This window comes from Trachymyrmex cornetzi, unplaced genomic scaffold, assembly GCF_001594075.2.
Source record: "Trachymyrmex cornetzi isolate Tcor2-1 unplaced genomic scaffold, Tcor1.1 scaffold83, whole genome shotgun sequence".
Classification (NCBI taxonomy): Eukaryota; Metazoa; Arthropoda; class Insecta; order Hymenoptera; family Formicidae; genus Trachymyrmex; species Trachymyrmex cornetzi.
Window position 1 is genome coordinate 1,485,434 of NW_017300169.1, and position 21,841 is coordinate 1,507,274.

Sequence of the window (21,841 nt, forward strand, 5' to 3'; positions counted from 1 at the left end):
TGTGATATAATGCGCTAGTATATACATTTATTTTATATAAGTAACGTGTTAAAGTACATAAAAAACTATTTTATTTTTCTTACATTTCGAAGGATGACTTTCTATATTATAGCAGCTTACTTATTTTATGTATTTATTGTATAAAATCTCACTAAAAGTATTAGATAGAATTTTATTCTCGATTATTCAATGGCGATATCAATTTTATTGGAAACATGGCATGTATTGTATTATATTACATATATTACTATATCACATTACTTTTATATTAAAAGACATACGGTTATTAGCATTTTCCAACGTTATTTCAAAATCCTATAAATTTATGTTTATAGTTAATATGCGGATTATGCCATTGAAATTTTTCCATATTTGAAACTAAATTCATCATCATTGCTGCAATAATTCAAAAAATCATCGTGTTACTCGTGTTGATATAAAATTTGCGATCTATAATCACGATTATTTGTTGAGCTCTATAAACATCAAAATAAATAAAATTAGACAATAATGTAATTACACAAGAAACAGTGAGTGTGTAAAGAGATTACAGAAAAAAAATCGTATACGCTATCTGTGTGATCACAACTTATCTAGTCTATTACAAAAATCGTAGGTGTGCACCACAAAAGAAATCTTATTGCGTTATATCATATCACTCATTTGCTACAACAACGACAAAAATAAAAAAAGTTTTCTAGAAAATAAAAACTATATTTTGAATTATTAAAAAATTTGTAGCATTAATTTTTAAAACGAAATTTTGTTAATATACTGATTATAGAGGAATAAAAATATGTTCTTTTAAAGTATGTTCCGTTCTTTTTTATTGATGTTTTCAATGTTTTTAATTTCTTGTAAAAAAATAAGCATAAAAAAATAATTTTTTAGTTGTGTCGTTGGTGTAACACTGTAGCAAATAAGTGATATAGAAAAATATGCAATTAGAATACTTCTCAATAAAAGTACAAGGAAACGATATTTATTTATTTGTATTTAAATGTATATTATTTGTACCAGTTATATTTGAGATTAATTCTTCTCGCGACGCATCATTGTTAATTTGACTACGAAAGAAAAATGCAATAATGTTTATCACAGCCATATAAAGATCGCCGTAAGGAAAGTTATTATTACCGCAAACGATACGGTGTTCTGTCCACTTGAATTTTTCTTGATGTTTGACGATAGCATATTAATATCATAAAAATAACGATGGTAAGCATTGTCACAATGAGACGGCCAGTCTTTAAAGCATGCCGCATACGCCACGGCGTGAGCAATATAATTTTGCTCAAAAGTACCTCGGAACAAGTGCGAATAGGGACCTGCAAAAGATATTATTTATTCTATCGTTTTTGAAATTGTTATTCGCGAAGATAAACTAATAAATAATAAACTAATAAACATGTAAATTCATTTTGCAATTCTCATGTCTATTTCTATCAATGTAGATTGTGAACTTTAATCTCGGTTTAATTTACTCTTCATTTTTCCTTTAAGAATTAGAAAGAAATAAAGAGCAAGTTAAATCGAGATTAAAGTTAATCTAGGTACATAGAAAGTAGAAATTGAGTTTAGTTTGCAAAGCGAAACGTTTAAACAATAATATGATTGCTACTTAGAGTCGCTTTAACGAATAATAAAGACTTAACGACAGATTCTATATTTGTGCTTGATGGTTGCAATTACAAAAACAATTACAAAATTTTTATTAAAACGAGTCTCGAAACGATAATCGAATTTTCAGGAAAAGCAACAGACTCGAGAATATCGAATCCATCGGGAATCTCGATTCTTTCGAGAATTCGACTCTCGGGAATCTCGAAAGCTTTGGGAACTCGACCAGATTTCGACATAATTTCCCGTTCCGGCCCGACCCGATCTATTCGGGTTGTCGTACATCTCATTTTATTTATATATATATATATACATATATATAACAAGCAAATATTTAATAATTAATTTGAATGATATAGATATAATTGCTATACAAATATACATGTTTTTACATTTATGTTATATGATAATTATATTCGGTGTTTGCTGGGCTGTTATTGAATTAACAAGACTATTTTTAATTAGATTGCTATTGTGACTGACATTTCTAATGTAACATCACTTTTTTCTGTGTTGTACGAACTGTTTCATTTTTTCTCTCTTTCTTTCTTTAATAAGCGTGAATGTTACACTGTTAACGGAAATTACAATGTAACAAATTTATGTTTCTTACCGATGGCATAAACCCCGACGTCTTCTCCGCCATGAGACTCGTCTTTGAGGAATTTGCCAGCGAAGTGCCTGTAGAAGGGTTCATCGCGAGTTGAATCATCCTCGACTCTTCTCCAAGTTTCATTAACGTCTTTGGTATCGTTTCTTCGATGGTAGAAGAATCCTGGTCCGTTAGCGTAGGAGAGCGTCTCGTAGGGTATTTGGCTAGCTTTCTTATTACCAAAACCGAGGATGTCATTGCCCCTCGCGGGATATCCGTTCAGCGTGAACGAATGCGAGTGATCGGCTGTGACGATGATTAACGTTTCCTCCATATTTAATAGTCGTTGAGCCACCTTAACTGCCTCGTCGAGTTCGTATAACTCGCGCAGTGCCAGTTTTGCCCAATTGCCGTGATGGGCTATATCAATTTTGCCACTTTCGACCTGAAAGATTGAAAAATAATTAAAGAAAAGAAAAGTTGTCAGTTCATTATTAATCTTTTAGTGCTACACTAAAACACGAGACATTAAGAAATATATATAATGGTAATAAGCAAATGTATATATCTTTATTAATAAAGGAGTTGTAGTATATATGTTATATAAAAAAAATCGCTCGTGCAGCACGTAGTTGAAATAAAATAAATTAATGAAAGAGGGTCATATTCGATTAAGGCGGGTCTTGATGCCTGATAATAATATATTGTATGAATTTTTATAATTTCAAACAAATTACACGTCGATTATTTGTCAATGTTGAAACACAGTTTTAGACTGAAGTTGGTGTGAAGCTTTGTGCAGATATTACGTACTCTATCTTCAGTCTAAGACTGTGTTTCAAGACCGACAAATAATTAGCACGTAGTTTGTTTGAACTGGAAGTTGTAAGAATTCACTGGATGAAAGTCTGGTTGCTTTAATTGAAATTTTAGTTAAAAATGGATAGATTAAAATTTTCTGGTTGAATCTATTATAATTCTACTTAAAATAACCAGAAAAAATTGTGATTAAGATGATCAAAATCTTTTGATTCTCTTATTTTCAATTAGAAGTTTTTTCAATGCACAATATATTATTACCCATATAACATAGGGTTAATGTTTCAATTTTGAGTTTTTCTCCATGATCCTTTGACGTTAGAACAAGATTGTACAACGCTTTCGAATTATACATAAAATTATGCACTAAAATAATACGACCTCGAGGTATATCCGCAAGAAGATGAAGATGGAGTAAGAATGCATTACACGAAAATGGTCATCAACGCGTAATTTGCATAAGAATCGCATCACCTTCCGGATTTCTTGATGTGTCTCGATTTCGTTTTATTAATGTTATTTTAATATTCATTGAGTACATTATTGCATAATGTTCGTTCTGCGTAGCATTCGTTCTGACTTACATTGGTATAAATATTCAATGCTGTTTAGCGACGATTACACTGTTCATTGAAAAAGATAAGAATGAAGGTAATAATAATTTCTAATTGCTTGTTGGATACTTTGTTCAGCAAACTGCTCTATCACGGTACAGTTTTAATTTGCGATTAAAGTTGTAAGAAAGATTATTTTGATATATTTTGGCATATTAGGTATAACTATGATATGAAGTGTTGAAGAAGTATATTGTAATTGAAATTAAGTATGTTGTTAGACTTGTTAGCCTTTAAATAAAGGAATCTGTGTCGATTATGATTAAAAAGATATTCATGCTTAATATCGGGTGGGACATTTTAATTACCTCAGGCGGATATCTCGGAAACTAAGAGAGTTGTAGGTGTTTTCTTGGGGGAAACAAGATGGAAACAACAGATTTTGTATATGGGGTTGTTACCAAGGTCAGGTCAATGTCAACATGAATTTTTAAATAGGAACCTCTATTTTTTATTGTATATTCTTGTAGCTGAAGTCAAGACGTTTTCAAAACACTATAATAAAGTATTTTTTCATGAAGCACTTTTCGAGTTATAAAACTTGATAGTACTGCTGACATTAGCATTACCCTGATTACCTAAGGTGTAATGGAGGTTACTCAGGATTTAATCTGTTATGTATGCGTGTGTGTTCATCGAAAAAAACCTACAACTTTTATATAAAATTTTTTCCTGTATCTCTCTTAGTTTCTAAGATATCTGTCTGGGACAATTAAAATGCCCCTCTCTCTCTGTATACTGCATCAAAGTTATAAGTTTACATAAGTCATTAAAGTTCTACTAAATATTCTTTATGATAATTTTTTTTTACTAAATATTTAGTAAATATTTTAATTTTCTAAATATTTTTCTTATAATTATGTTATTAATTATTCATCGACTTGAAAAATCCTTAAGTTAAATATTAATAACAGAAACGAATATCTTCCTTTTTATACTTTGAAAAAAAAAATCATTTTTTGTTGAAAAAAAGTTTTATATTATATCATAGAATTTTAAAGAATTTGTCTATATTTTAATACTATCCTATTTTATATCATACTATCATACTTAAAAAGTCATAAAGGTTTTTGAAAAAATACTTTCCACTTTTTGAAATTTTATAAGTTTTTTCAGAAAATTATAGAATAAGAGATCTTAGAAATCTTTGAATATATTTTAAAGTTCACATGTATGAAAAATTCTAAAAATGATGTAAACATAAATCGAGAAAATGTTCTATATAGTCGATGCTAATGTTTAATAATATTTCCTAATAACGTTGCTTAATAGTAAAACTTTTATGTAAATTTTTAAATACATTTTACAGCTTTATAAATTGCCGATTATTGTCGAGCACTCTCTTTGTGAATTTTAATGACATATACATGTTTTGATGTAATTTATATTAATTTTTATATTTTTAATGTTTCAACGTTTTACTAGAATAATCATTAAGAAACATGTATGCTAGTAATTTGTTATTATATTAGGGATAAATAGGTATTTGATATGTTTCAGTCTTGTCTTATCTATATATTTAATTCCTTTTACGTCAAAAACATTTATCTACTAATATTATTACAAAAATATTTATCATACAAAGCAAAAAACATAGTTATGAATTCATTTTGACATATGTCATAATACCTCGCTATTGAATTGATATTTTGTTGTTATATTCCGATATTATACGTACGTAATGTATAAATAGATTTCGTATAAAAGTAAGAACCATTCAATAAAAATATTATTGCATATTTATATAATCTTGCTGACAGAGTCCTCGTGGAGCACGTTTTTTACTTGATATAATATTATTATGCCCGAGCACGAAATGTCTACTCTGTGATTAGAGAACTTTAATCACTATTAATTCAAAAAATTATAGCCTCGATATTTTTGTATTAGGATTTTCGTCTCTAAATTACCTATACGTCTTTCAGAGAATATACGGTAGTGGAACGAATATATATACCCTATATAAAGAATTCTAAAAAATATTTACAGATTTCTCTCTCTCTCTCTCTCTCTCTCTCTAACACACAGTGTTACTGACCATTAGCAGAAATCCGTTTTTGTTCTTCTTCAGCAGTCTTATGGCTTGTGTTGTCATATTTGCTAGTGAAGGTGTTTCATCGTCTTTTACAGCGTGGTAGGGCATGTGACTAGGTGAGAAAACACCTAGGATGTGCGATGTGTTGCTTATATCAATAGACATGAGGTCGTATGTGTTGGTAACAACTCTTCCCTTGGGATGACTCTCTTGCCACTCATTTGCTAAGTTTCTGCCATCAGATCGCTTGCAATTACTGGACTCATCAAACTTCTTCAGAGGCATTTTCACGTCCATACCCATTTCACTTAATCCTCCACCCATGATAACCTTTCAAAAGATACGGTTTTAATATTAGATTCTAATTATAGTGAATTATTTTAGGCAAAAAATAAGATATATTATACAGAGAGGGGAGGAGGGGGGAGGGAGAGGGAGAGAGAGAGAATCTTTAAAGAAAATAGATAAGGGATATTGTATTTTATATTGTAGATAATTTTAATTATGATGATAACAAATCATTTTCTTTAACCATACTATAATAACTTTTTAAATAATTTTTAATAATACTAAGTATTTTTTTATATCGTGTTTTATTATGTATTTATTATACATAAATTTTATTATTTGCTCTATTAATCTGCTAGATTTGAAATTATATTGATTTTTTTTACGACTGCAAGAGTGCACAGATGCGATGAATTACCTTAAACTGACTCCCTGGTTCATCATGAACAAGTTGTCTCGCGATGTCTTTGACGCAATGTCGCTGTTTTTTTGGTATCTCGCTATCACATTCCCAGTCGCGATGATTAATGTGCGCGTAAAGTCCCGCGGGAGTGGCATGGGTGATACGGGTGGTGGTAACAAATCCTGTTAAATGATCGTGCACGAATTATTTATTGTTTATTGGTCTTTTGAGTAGCATACGCGCGATAATGATTCTATTTGAACTTCACTAATTTCATAGAGTAGAATATTAAATAACGCAAACATCAGAACAAAAAATCATGACGGCGTCAAAAAATGACTTAAAATGATTATTAAAATTTATTTTTTAATCAGTTACTATTAATTTAATGTTATTTTGATACTATTGTGACCAGCTGTTTTTCTGCTTGGGATATAAAATGTGAGGATAATAAATTAGGGATACAAAATGTCATTATATAATAAAATATAAAACATCAGATATAAAATATGCATACTATATTACGTTGCAATTTATAAAGATACTTTATTCTGTATTTTGATATATATATTCTGATTGTATGCCGATGTTATGCGTTGATTTATTCATGTACAGCAATGTAACGGAAAAATGACCACTGAAGGTCAAGATGCAACGAATGTGTTAAATACTAATCGACAAGTTATGTAAAAAGTTTTCATTATTTTGTCAAAGTAGAAATCAGTCACGACTGACTGAACGTCCGCGACACGGTAGAAGGTCGGCTTATGACCTCCTCCTTTATTGAGTATACTTTCACTGCATATGATTTCAACGAGGTCTACTCAGCACCAACACTTCTGTTAATGAAATAGCCGATCACGCGTGACACGTGTTCTCTACATGATTGATACTCATAATCGCGTGTTATCATGGGGTACAAATCATATTCAAGGGAGTGCCGCGTCTAAAAATATCCTTAACCCTAGAACGTTATCGATATTGGATGATATAATATTGCTATTAATATGTAAATTTCATATCCGAGGAAATAGGTCACACTCAATTAATATAACATAAGATTTTCATACATTTCACACTTTTAATGACAAAATATTTATATTTATCTAGACTTTTATAGACACAAATAATCTAATTAACTTGAAAAGAAAGAGAATAAGCACATTACTAAATTCAATCTTGAAATGATATGTTATATTACATTATTACATTTTACACTTGCAATGAGAAAATTAATTATCTGAATTGGAAAACAAAATTGCTTGTCAACAGTTTATACGTAAATCTGACACATGTACAAAAATATATAAATAAAATTTAAAAAGTACATTGTAAAAATAAAATACAAAATATAAAATAACATAAAATATATAATATATAAAATAATATATAAAAAAGATATATAATACTAAACAGCTTAAAAATTGAATTACTATCTCATTCTGTTTCTTATAAGTTATAACATTGAATACTGCTAATCATTGAAAACATGATTTAATTATCATTCAATGTTCTTGCTCATCTGTATATTAAATTTACATACGATATCGTTCTAAGGTTAATAATTTAAATGTTAGAGGAAAGTTCTAGTTTTTTCAGTCTAAATTTAATACGTTCTTAGTGAAAGCGCCTTTTTAAACGTTTGTTTGAAAAAGTTTGAAAAAGTTTGGTTACATGGAAATAGCAAATTAAAGTTAATTAATCTCCAAAAAGAAGTTAGTATTATCAAATATATAAATATAATGTTTTTCGTTGTAAGATTAATTTTAAATTATTAATATTATTTCAATTTGGATTTGTTCATTTAATATAAATTATAATTTAATGTGAAATACGTATTATCAAACGATCATGTAATTGTTACGTCTGCAATGTAAACATGCACACAAGATGAATAAATTATATATTGACAAGAAAATTTATAAAGTTGCTAAATAATTGGAATCATGTTTTATATATAATAAAAATTGATAGGGATTTATTATCTGAATGTCACATTGTGTAAAAAAATAATGTGCTTAGTCAATAGTTTAATCGATAGCACTCGGCGATGCATGAGAGATTTCTTCTGATCGATTTTTAATTTTTAAGAAGTATTTGAAATACTTAAATCTAAAAAGCAAATCTGTGCCAAGGTTTGATCTTACTATGTTATGAGTTATCGATCATGCTTCCTCGAAATTTATTGGTCGGACAAAGTTTCAAACAGCGATTAACAGCAGCTTTATTATCACGGTTGAGATTTAAACTAGCTTCTTAGCTAATTAGATTCTTAATTAGCTCGAGATTTCTCTCCCGATGCGATTGCTTATAATTCAGGTAAAATATTCAATTATAAAAACTTCCTCGCCTAAAATTGCTTTTTTATAGCTCCATAAATAATTTTAAGCTTCATAAATAATTCTAAAAATAATCAATAACAATAATTATATTAGGACTCTCAAATTTAAAACAATATAAAAATATAAATAAAGTAGGCTAATGAGAGTCAGCAGCGATAAACAGCGCAATTATTTAGTGAACATTCAATACTCAGGTGTCGGATTTGAAGTCTTCTATATTTGAACGTTTCGACTCTCTTTGGAGTCCTCCTTAGCAATGATAATACAAGTATAATTAGCTCACATGTCCGTAATGCTTAAGTCACTCGCAAATAAAGATGCAGCGATGTTAATCATCACGGAACATGAAGCGTGTCGTAAAGCATTGTTAGAAATATTAAACATCAAGAAAGGTGGATGTATTAAAATAAAATACAATCACACATTTTCAAACACACGTCAGTGTACGACAATGTGTCACTCAGATAATCTAAAAATAATTTTAAAGGAGCCGGATAAGAGTCTTGAAAAATAATTTATATAACATTGAAATGTGTGAGCAATTTATTAGGTGTTAAACTTAATTCCTGCCGTTTTTCGTCTCCAAAATTGATTTGTTTCGAAAGGAAGATGAATGAATACCTTAATCAAAGTAATTTCCTCCATTTTCTACTTTATTACTAATTAATAATACTTTATTAATAATACTTTGATTAAGGTATTTCCCTTCGAAACAAATCTTTTACTATTATAATTGTTTAGCATTAACAGAAAAAAGATTTATAATATTTGAAAGCTCTTACCAGTATCCATGCCGGATTGCTGCGCCCAATCGGCTACTGTGGTTAGTTTGCTTAATTCGTTGAGCTGTTCGTCGCATTTATTAACTTGGGCTCTGGCATCCAATCCAACCATTCTGTATTTGGTTTTCACACCAGAAAATATAGCAGTTGCCGTTCCCGCGGAATCTGGTACTTGCTTGTCTACATTGTAAGTCTATAAATGAAAATTGTGATAATTGTGAAATATTTGTATTTAATATATGACATAATTTCGATAACTGATAATGAGATTCGATCTAAGGACATAAGCTTTTGAATATCATTATTTTAATTAAAATTGTCGAAGCACGAAATTTTATTATAGATGTATTGTAATCAATATTACGTTATCATTTCCGGTGGCGTGATAAATAGAGGCACGATATAAATCAATGAATGACTGCATTTTACAGAAAAAGGAGCTTTGCAACTGTTGTAAAATTCTTTAATGTAATTGGTCTTGCCCTTAGTTCTTCTTTGGATCTAAATGTATATCAATCATATCAAAGAATTTTGCAACAGTTGCAAAGCTGTTTTTTTTTTACCAAACGCAATCATTATTCGTGTTTGGCGAGCGATTAGAAGATCGACGGGGATTAATTGTAATGCGAGCATCGCGTTTGTCGTATTTTCTCGTCTAGAATAGAACGCGGTGTCCTTATCAAAGGCGTGGAATTAAGCGGCTTAACGTGACGGGATTTCCCAATATCGTCGCGCCTCGCGAGACCGCTGCGTCGTTGAGATTGAAGGCAATTTGAATGGCTATACCTTGGCGAGGGCGGTGTTGGGGAACTTCTCGAACGAGAGTTGATATTCTTCACCGCTCTGACCATTGAGCTGACCTACATAGATTCGACCGGACGTGATGGTAGACAGGCCCATACCGTCCCCAATGAAGATGATCACGTTTTTGGCACGATTCTCGTTCTCTTGTTCCGTCAGGATTTTGTGCAGAGTTTCTTGGCCGGACTTTAGCCAGAAGGACATATCTGAGGAGAGATCAAAATTTAGCTTTGTTGCCAAGGAATATTATCGATTGAGTATGAGAAGACGGATAGAACGGAATGAAGTTTAAAAAAAAATTAATTTAAAAATATTAAAAAGATAAGGAAAAAACTTGAGACAATAATTAGAGGACTTTAGATTATATTGATTTCTTACTTCAAAAATGGCACAATTTAACAAATTTCAGAAAAGGGGAGAAACGATTTTTCAACTTGACAGAAAATTATTGACTAATAAAACAATATCGGCAAAAAGGATATTCTTAACATGATCAAATATTATTTTTGTTTCGTATTTCTAAAAAAAATCATCCTTTTTAAGATGTGATGATTTTGATGATTTTTATAAAGTTAACGCTCCTGAGTATTCAACCTAGGTATATTACATAAATCCTACATAATTATTTGATTCTTTAAACAAAATTATTTTCTATATATCTATAGATCTATATATCTAGCCAAATTTTTAGATATTTTAGCAAAATTATTCTTTCCATGTAGTAATTTATTATCTGTAGTTCTATCTACGATATATATGTGTATACAAAGAGAGATAAAGTAAAATTCAATCAAAGTTGATGATATTGAGCAACACAGCAAATTAAGTTTTAGATATTTGATTTCTTGAATTGAAAAATAAGATTTAGAAATCAAGATAATATTGTCGTTATTAATGGACAATTTTATCTTCACCAGAATTAATTTTGTGACATATCGATATTGATAACTTGCTCTTATAAATAGCTTGTTATGTAACAAAGCAATATCCATGAGTAAAAATTTCAGACATTCGGTATCGATAATGATCGACGAAGAGCGAATTTTATACGACGCGACGGTTACTTTATTGACTTTCAATGATAAAACAAAATTTATATAAATTTGATTTGGCTGATCAAAGCAATCTGCTTTTTTTATAGAAATCTATCAATGAATGACGCGTATGATATTGTTGAGAGTTCTTTATATATTTATTATGCATATTTAAAATTTGTAACTCAATGTACTGATTATGTTTATCAAATCGTGAAAAATTTTGAAAACGTAAAATTTTTAACTCATGTTCGTGCTATTTATTTAAGAACTTTGGGATCTAATTCGAGCATATATCAATTGTTTTATAGTATGACGGTTTATAACAAACCTTCATAATCCGTTGATCCTTTACGTAGAGCTTCGGAATGCCGAAGAAACGTTGCGATGCAAAGTAATAGAATGTAGCACTTCATTGTGAATGTTTTTTGTCTGCAATGTGTTAAATAAAAAATCAACATTATTATTTAGAAAAATGATTTATTTTTTGTAGTGATAAACAAAATCATATTTATTATTTCATTATAAAAGTTATGAAATTCTTATTAAAAGTTAAAAATGTAGATTCAATGTTTTATCTTATTATTTTAACGGTACATATATTCCCAAGTGGAATTGAATACCGGCGAGGTACTGGTCCAATACCATTTTTCAGTATCGACGCAGTACTGGTAAAACACTGGGACGATAGCAATGGGCCAAGGTTTGGAATACAGTACTATTATAGTACAGTATTAGAGTACGGGGTTACAATATTGTAATAGTGCCTAGAATTAATTAGTACATATATTGTATAATATCGATATTGATTTTTAGTACCGTAACAGAAATAATACTGTAACAAAAATCGTTACTGATTCATAATACTGCAACAGTATTAAATATTAATACCAAATTTTAATGTTATAACAGTACTAATATTGTATAAAAAGTCCGTACCAATTCTCTATACCGCAAAAGCCGTATAGCCAATTCAAAAAAGGTTACAACTTTAGCTTTAAGTCCAGACGAAGAAGGCAGAAATGATGATGCTCGCATTTTATATCATGTCTGGACGTTTTTCAAACATGCGAAAATCAGCCGCCTATTAATCTTTTCGGAAATTAATTTTATGCGAGTTGATTTATATATGCGCTGAAACAATTACACTTGTCTTGAAGATAATCTACCGACAGTATGCTGGCTCATTACTGACATATTCTTTTTACTAATTATAATACAGATACTGCAAATATACTGGCGGTATACAGTTTCGATACTGGCCCCCAACACGCTGGTTTTGGCAACCTCAGTATACACGCGATATCGAAAATCTACTGGCAATGTACTGGATCAGTAGAGGAAGGTCACCGATACCGACATACCACTTTGTTTTTAGACAATATTTCTTAAACAAAAGGTAAAAATACAACTTCAAAAACATAAATACAAAATAAAAAGTGTCTTCTATCAGATAGTATAAGCAATTTTTATAATACTTTTTGCAATTTTGCAATAATTAAGTTTTTCGTAAGTTATGCAAAAATGAGCGTCTGACAAAATGGGCTCCAAAAATGACACAGTAGGCAGTAATGCTACGTATTCCTATTCTTTTTCTTTTACAGGAATTATCTGTATAAAGTACCTATAAGTGAATGTATATAAGATTTTTCAGAATCATTTTACTTCGTCATAAAACATTTTTATTCAATTATATGCATATTTACTTTATGCTGTTCTGCAAGATGCAAATATGTAACGCGATAGTTTTTCTAGAGTTGTTCCATATATATGCACGATTGCCTTCAGCTCCAATAGACTTATTTGACACTATAAAGCAACATTATAAAGATTAAGTTAGCTCATGGTCTGTTTTACGGACAGGTGTGTCGGTTTACGCTGCACCCCAATTTTTAATTAAAAATCGTATTATGAAAAGACTCTTTCTCTCTAAGAGAAAAAATAATATAAATAAAACTTATTTCGGAAACTACAAGTATTTAAAATGACTTAATATTATCAATAATATAGTCACTATTATTCAAACCTCACAATTTGCAAAAGAAAATCCTAAGAATTTTATTTTCGCATTTGTAGAATTCGTTTTTAGCCGATTTGATATAGAAACAAGCCACAAATCTACGAATTATGAGTTTGTACTTCTTTAATTAGCTAAACAGATCATGATTTTATTAGTATTAATAAAGTGCAATAGTTAGTTTCCGAAAAATAAGGGGGTGTCACTTTAGGAAACCTATGTCAGTATCGGCGACTTTCCTCTATTACTATTCAATACTGATTCATATATTGGGCCAGTACCGTATCATTAGTTTTATGGTACTGGTCCAGTACTAAAATATGAAACTCAATTTTCAGTACAAATTCGGTACCTCGCCAGGATTTAATACCGTTTTTCTGTATAAATTCCCACTTGGGTTTGTTTGCTGCTTCAGTAATTTCGTTATCCAACGTATACGTTTCCTATTCTTCACTTACTGTTATTCGAAACTTTTTATCTTGAATTACGCAACCAAATTTTGCAATGCAACATAAATGATAAAAATAAAGTGTATACGTATCTATTTGAAGTTTGCTCTATTTTGGAGAACTTTAAATTTCCATTATACTATACTAAAAAATTAAAAAGTTTTTGCAAAGACTTTTTACTTATTGCAGTAGTCATTAAGCGCTAAAGCTGCTTTTAGTGGTCAGTAATTATCAGTAATTATTATCATTATTTATTGTACTTTTGAGTTTTTACGTAAGTCTTCTTGTTTTCCCTCTTTCATACGAGCCATATTAATAATTCACATTAATAATCACTAATAAAACCACTAAACTGAACAAGAGACTAATTTAAATATATGTATATGAACTATGCATACAGAACTAGTTCTTGGAAATTTAAAAAAAATTATCAACACTGTTTTGTCACGTCACTGATAATTTTTTCACATGCACATGTTTTTGACTATTAGATAAATGTAAAAGGAAGACTTCTTCTGTTTCCTACGTCATTTTAAATCCACTTTAAATTATTTGGACTAGGTTATCTGCCGAAATTCGCGAATCAAAATATTACAGCAAGAAAATTCACACCAAGAACGAAAATATAAATTATAAAAGTATGCTATTTATATCGTTTCAAACAGTAGTTTTTGAGTTAAAAAATTATCTGTGAGCAGACGAAGTGCACGATCAACACTAGTCGAACTCACGCGTAATAAAAATGGCAGTTTAACCGTAATTATATCTATAATTGGCCAATTTTACATTTTTATCTCAAAAACTATTGCTCGAAATGGTAAATGCCAAATACTTTTACGTTATAATGTATTTTTTCAGAATTTCTTGCTGTGGTAATTTGATTCGCGAATTTCAGAATATTGTATATACAAAATGTTTTGACTCTTCGAATATTATGTGTTGTATATAAATATATAGAGCGTAAATTTTGATACAAATTATACATTGTCTAAAATAAACTTTTTTTTATCGTATATATATGATGCCCTTTTCTATTAATTTTGTCTCATTCAATTCACAGTGTAATTTGTGTGATAGAGCATGAACATTGATTAAATTTTATAAGTTTATTTACATGAAAAAAAATTTCTCTAAAATATCTAAAAATTTACGTAAATTTTAAATACAGATTTGAAAATAATTTTGTTTGACCATAAAAATAATTATGTAGGAAATTGACACATCAAGATCTAACGTAAATCACAAATCTAAAGTGGATTTAAAATTATACAGGAAATAGTATAGATAATTAATAGACGGAAACATATATGCATGAAAAAAATTCCAGTGACATGACAACATAAAGTTAATAATAATTTTCTTTTAAAATTCCCAAGAACTAGTTTCGTATGTGCATATTTATGTATATTTAAGATGAACAATGCTGCAAAAAGTTTTGACGTTTTAGTAATTAGCTTGAACGTCCTATATTTAATTATTTTGATTAGTTCAACAAAATTATTTACAGATTTGAATCTAGCTAAACTTTTAGATATTTTAGCTAAACTATTCTTTCTGTGTAGTTATATTTGATTTAATCAAATCATCAGTCCCAGACAGCACTATGTTCTAGCTGAATCGGGACATAAGATGTCTTTAAGATGTTTTTTAGATTAGATATCATATCATAAGATGTCTTATGTGAAAAAAAGATTATCGGATTTGTGATCCTTCTGCTAGAGGTTTCATTTTAAAACCAAAGGATTAACATACATTATCATCTCCTAAAAAAAAAATCAAAATTTATAGCGATTAGCCGGAAAATCGTTCAAAAAACCGGACAACTGATAACCGTTGAGTCATGTTCCGATCTTGGACATATGTTGTCTGGGAGTTATTCGGTCTCGTCGCGTACATAACTATGGTGACAAAATATGTTTCCTTATATGTGGAATATACATATATGTAAAGAGATCTCTTTAGATAAGAGTAGAATAGACCGGGCACAAAAGTAGTATTTTGAATTTAAAATCTTACAATAGTTAAAATGTAACATCTACGGAAAAAAAACTTGAATTTTAAATATAGAATTTATTTGACTACATAATTTTTTACATTTTGTGTTGAATTTTGTAATGTAACTAGGAAAATATTACTGTTTAAAAAGTATGAGGATTATCGTCCTGGGATAATAATAACTGTAATAGAGAGAGAGAGGATTGTATCACATTATTTATAAACAAAATAATGATTATTTATTAAATTTTATTAGAGATTAGATATCTGAAATATCTTGAATATGACGTATTAAGCAAACCATCAAAACGGTAGCAAATGTCTCGTTTAAGGATCTCTAAGATTTATTAATCAATCTTATGAGTTTTCTCTAAGAAGTGCAATTTTAATGATAATTTTTTAACGTAACAATATCAGTATTTTTTTACACTAGCAAACAAAAACAAAAATATATTGTTTTTAATTTAAAAAAACTTTCTGATTATATAGCCCTTATATTTAGGTATTTAATCCTTGGAAGACGAATGGTTTTCGATGAGGGAGACGACAAACGACAAACGACAAACGCAAGGTTATTTTGATATAGAAATAATAGAATTTCTATTGCAAACTAATTTTGGCAAGAAATTATATATAAAAACGCATTTTGAACAACATATACTTTATCTCTTTTTAGTATTCTGTACACTTGAAATAAATGTATTTTTGTATGATTCTTACAAATAAATTTATTAGAATTTTGACATCTTGTACTGTAATTCGTATCATTACCGACGCAAATATAACATCGTGATCGTTTTTCATTAACTGTTACCGCATTCCGTGCTGTCTTATCGCTCACAGATCAAAGTGACCCTTTATTCGACGTACGAGGGTCAAAGAAATTAACCATAATAAAATCAAACCAAAGGCAATGATTTTACACTATTGTCTTCTAATGATATTTTATGATTTATGATCAATTTTTAAAATAAATATAATATTTAGAAAGTCATTTGAGAAATATGTAAACAATTGATATAAGTAGTCATTAAAATATTAATATATTAAAATAATACGCTACCTCCACTATAAAGAGAGAAAAATATTTCAAATTTTGTGTATATTTACCTGAAGAATAAAGAACGTAATTCTTGCTTATGCACACGTATATATTCTATGAGAACCAACAAGAAACTAACGAAGAAATACCGATTTGTCTAGTAGATCTTGTCTTGCAGCACGCATACACACACGCGCGCATATATACACATGCACACACACATTTATTAGTTCTAGAAATATTCACGATATTACAATTATATCTTGTTATTTTTGTTCTCAGCCTACATTCTGAAAAAAAAAGATTGGCTGTTGCAGCAAATTAGATGATAAAATATGGCATAGCATTTTTAATTGGTTGCAACAGCCATGTAGTAATACAATGTAGTACTGAAATCAAGCAAAAAAATAAAATAAAATATAACATTATCAGAAAAATTTAGAAACTTTATTATTAAAATTTTGCCTATACTTAATCATCTTTGTACCTACTTTCTATTTACAAATAAAAATAATCTAAAAAAATAGCTTTCTTCATTTATTTGTATTAAAAAGAAAATGAATTTTTCTTTAATTAATAAATTAACCTATTTTATTTACGTATAGTTGTTATAACAATAATTAGATTTATTATTAAAATAATATAAGTTTTTATATTCTAAAAAGCTTATATTCTCACAAATTAAAATTTTGATTGACAGTATGTAAATACGGATACTGTCACTAATATGATATTTGCACCCTACTGACGCTACAGTCAGTATGAATCGTGGCTCATTCGACGCGATCAACTGTTCCTAATTTGAAAAGCCATTAGCTTTGCATTATATGACCATCGTGACAAAGGGGAATTGTACAGGAATCAGTTACCAAGCTAATAAAATTACTATAATATTAGATGTATTTCATACTTATATCGGGGAGTTCTGGCTTGATCGGTTTTGATTCTTCTTGTATGTTTTTTCTACGTTTACAAGTGTATTCAAACACTGTTATATGCGAGATGCGACGTAATATTTTGAAAAAAAATATACAAAGTATCTTCTTACTAAGTTTTTAGAGCAATTTAAGTGGTTGCGATGCCGACGATACGTTCGTTACAAAAGACGACTGAAAACTAACAGTTTCAGATCGATAGCATTTTTCGTTCAAATGTAAGAGATAGAGAATTTAATTATATAGTGATAACGGTGCACTTTGAAAATACTGATTGGTGCAATGTCTTAGAAAAAAAGAAAGAAAGAAGGTGAGGATTGATGTATAATTCAATGTTCTTTTTTTAATACGCCTGATTGAGAATCATAAATTTAGGAAAAAATCTTAGATTAAAGTAAGATTAATAAACGATTACGGAGTACGCTGAGAAAAATATATGATTGAAAATGAATAAGAAGATTATAATTCACACGGAATTATTTAAGTATTAATACGACTTGACTGTTTAGGGCCTTTATTTCTGATTAGAAGATTCTGATTATATCAATCAGAATTCCATTTATTTCAACTAAAATTTTTGTGGATTTATAATCAGAAAATTCTGATTCGTCCATTTTTAATCAAATATTTTTCTCAGCACACACATACTCTGTTACCATTTATTATCCCTTTTTAATCCAAGATTTTTTCCTAAATTTACGATCCTCAGTCACATTAAAAAAAAAGAACATTGCATTATATACCAATCTTTACCTTCTTTCTTTCTTTCTTTCTAAGAAATTGTACCAATTAGTATTTCCAGAATGCACCACGTTATTATAACTTTAGTTGAAATTAATTAGAATTCTGATTCCAATTAATCCAACCAGACATTTTTCTTAGTTAGAAGTCTAAATTAGATAGCTTAAAGTATCAAGGTATATTAGGATATTAATGTAGATATTGTGTGTTTGTTGAGAAAATATATTTGTAAAATATTTAAGAATATAAGGACGAATGTGATACGTACGACTTGTATCTCTTCATTTTTTCTCGAACCAAAACTACTATTGTGTAACTCCTTAATTCCTTCGCAAAATGTTTTTGTTATTATCTTGTTTGAAAATTGTTGGTTACGACACGATGTAATTGAGTATAATTACCACAGACGGTAACCACACCATTCGTTATACGGTTACCTTTATCTTATACTTGACATCTCGAAAAACTCGAGATATAATTTGTTTGTTAACAAGTTGAAAATAAAAGAGATGATATTTTGTGTGTGTGTGTGTGTGTGTGTGTGTGTGTGTGTGTGCTGAATTATTTTTATTTAGTCGGATATTAAGTATTCATATATATGTAAGTACACGGAAAGAACGAGTTTGCTTAAGTATGTATTTAAAAACTTAAGCTAGATTTACAAATATAAAAATAACTGTGTTGGACCATTAAAATAATTATGTAGAACGCTCAAATTTGGTTGCTAGAATGTCAAAACTTTTTGCATTACCATACTTGAGCCTTCTACATAATTATTTTGATAATCTTAAACATGCGTTCACACAGAAAAATATCATTCTATTGCTAAGAAAAGTAATTACTCAATTTATTTTCTTCCTTTAAAATAACGGTTATTTTAACAAAGAATATTTTCTTGATAATAATCTTAAAATATACTTATATATTACAAATTTTAGAAAAACTCATTATGTATTCTCATAATAAGAATTTATTTTCTTTTGAAGAATATTATAAAATTGATTGAAGAAATGACGAGATGGTTCCTTTTACCTACAAATCAATTGCTTACAGAATCATTTGCCTACATTACTTATGCACAGTTCGTTTGCACACAAAAATTATTGCCTACAGCTCGATTGCCTACATGCATTTTTTGCACACAAATAAAAATTTTAGAAACGAAGTCACATTTGCCTACATATACTATTACCTACAAGTATTATTGCTTACAGGTCGATTGCTTACAGGCATTTTTGCGCACAAATATAAAATTAAGGTTAAGTTAAGTAAGAAAACAATTTGTATTTTTAAAGCAGGAAATTTATGTTTTAAAGCAGAAAATTTGTTTTAAAATAGAAAATTCGTATTTCTCAAGTAGAAAATTTGTGTTTTGAAACAGAATTTGTGTTTTTAAAGCAAAGAATAGTACATGTAGGCAATCGAGCTGTAGGCTATAATATTTGTAGGCAATAATACGTGTAGACAATAATATGTAGAGAAATGTAATTCTGTTTTTAAAATTTTTATTTGTACACTAAAGTGCATGTAGGTAATCGAGCTGCAAGCAATCATTTTTGTGCGCAAACGAACTGTCGTCGAAAGTGATGTAGGCAATCGATTTGTAGGCAAACGGAATCCTCCCCAGAAATGACTTTATACTTGTTTTAATTTAACAATCTTGATTGAAGTATTAAACTTTTACTTGAATTTAGAATATATTTTGAATAAATTTTATGTTTATGATGAACACTTATGATATAGATTTGCGGATATATGAACTTTTGAAATACTTGAAACAAGTAATTATTACTTGCCTATTTTTCTGTGTGTTCTGTATACTTAATTTGATGGTCTAACAAAATTATTTTCATATCTGTATTAGAGTTAAATTTTTAAATACTTTAACTAAACCATTTTTTCTACGTGTGATTGAAGATTTTATTACAATTTTATTATAACTAATTATCATTTTATTAATATCCTATTATAATTATTATAAGTTTATTGAGTTATATGATAACATTCACGTGATAATAATATTAAATTATTATTTATAATAATATTTCAGATAGTTTTCATTTTTGAGTATTAATTGCATTAAATGTTTATTTTTTCTTTTATAAAATTTAAGATGTTTAAAAAAGATGCATTAAACTTCATTTAAATAGATAAGCGCACTAATAATAATTGCTACTTCATTATTTTTTCCAATTTAGATATGCTGTGTATAATTAGCGCTGTATTATTACTTAGCTGATAACAGCTATAACAGTTTGTAAAATTTCCGGCTACTTTTTTTCTACTAAGTCTATCGCGAGATAAATTTATAATTTTTTAGGACGTTATTTGAACGACGTATAATACGCTTGAGGATATTAACGTGTACATACGAACGGGGTCGCTTGCCGACCTAGTTCCTATCTCGTTGTCTCTTCAGCATCCAAGCTGATTGTTCGGATCTTCTCACGTGTTTCTCAAACACCCCGAGACGCAGCTTTAATCTCATATACGGAAAATGGCAAATCAAATTATCACTTACCTGAGGTGTCGTGAAGGAACTTGTGATACAGCGTGGCACTACGACAGTGTTAATTCGATAGGACCTGTCGATATGTCAATTCAACGATGTCTTGGCAATGCGCGTCTTGAACCGTGACATCCTCGGGAATGAAGCACGCGGCACAGCGAGCGGCGTCCTTTAAATTACGTATCGCGTAATCACCTCGCCACTTCTCCAGTCGATTGGCCACCGATAGTACCCGTGACAAAAGCCGTCTGACTTCTTTTCGGATTGCGCGACGCGGCCGGAAAGCGCGAGTTTAAAGCCGATGCGAGGATACCGGAGCGTGCCCGCCAATGAGCCAGCTTTGTCACTTTATATAGCGTTTCAAAGGCCGTGGCGGCATGAGGTGGCGAAGCGTGCAAGGGACACTAGCTACGCGGATTCTGTATGCAGAAAAGGAGAGAAAGAGAGGAGAGATCCCCTCGTATATAGTGTTAATCCGACCGTAATTGACTGGCTCTCTGCCATTTTGTCTTATATATTCGCGTTATAGATCATTCGTGTGTCCAGAAAGCACGAGGTACCTTATCGCTTGAGCTTTCTCTGTCTTGTCGTTGCTGCTATCTTTTCATTTTTATTATAATTCTAATTGTTGTATATAATTTAGCATTAAAATTACAATCGAGAGTTTTGGAAATCTGTATCACTAATTGATATGTGTATATAAAAAATCCTTTGTACAGGATTCAGTTATACAGATTTCCAAAACTCTCGATTGTAATTTTAATATAAACACCCTGTGTGTGTATATATATATATATATATGTGTGTGTGTATATATATATAT

General features: G+C 29.6%; 1 protein-coding gene across 1 annotated transcript; it reads right to left on the bottom strand.

Moving 5' to 3' along the window:
• Window positions 1–874: 874 nt before the first annotated feature.
• LOC108768723 (Alkaline phosphatase 4) lies at window positions 875–21,334 on the bottom strand. Its single transcript, XM_018519260.1, has 8 exons — window positions 21,031–21,334; window positions 11,662–11,762; window positions 10,282–10,502; window positions 9,496–9,688; window positions 6,387–6,553; window positions 5,684–6,010; window positions 2,234–2,657; window positions 875–1,328 (listed from the first exon to the last, which is right to left on the bottom strand). The coding sequence occupies exons 2-8, from the start codon at window positions 11,744–11,746 to the stop codon at window positions 1,096–1,098; spliced, it is 1,650 nt and encodes a 549-aa protein (XP_018374762.1). The 5' UTR covers window positions 11,747–11,762; window positions 21,031–21,334; the 3' UTR covers window positions 875–1,095.
• Between the last annotated feature and the right edge of the window lie 507 nt (window positions 21,335–21,841).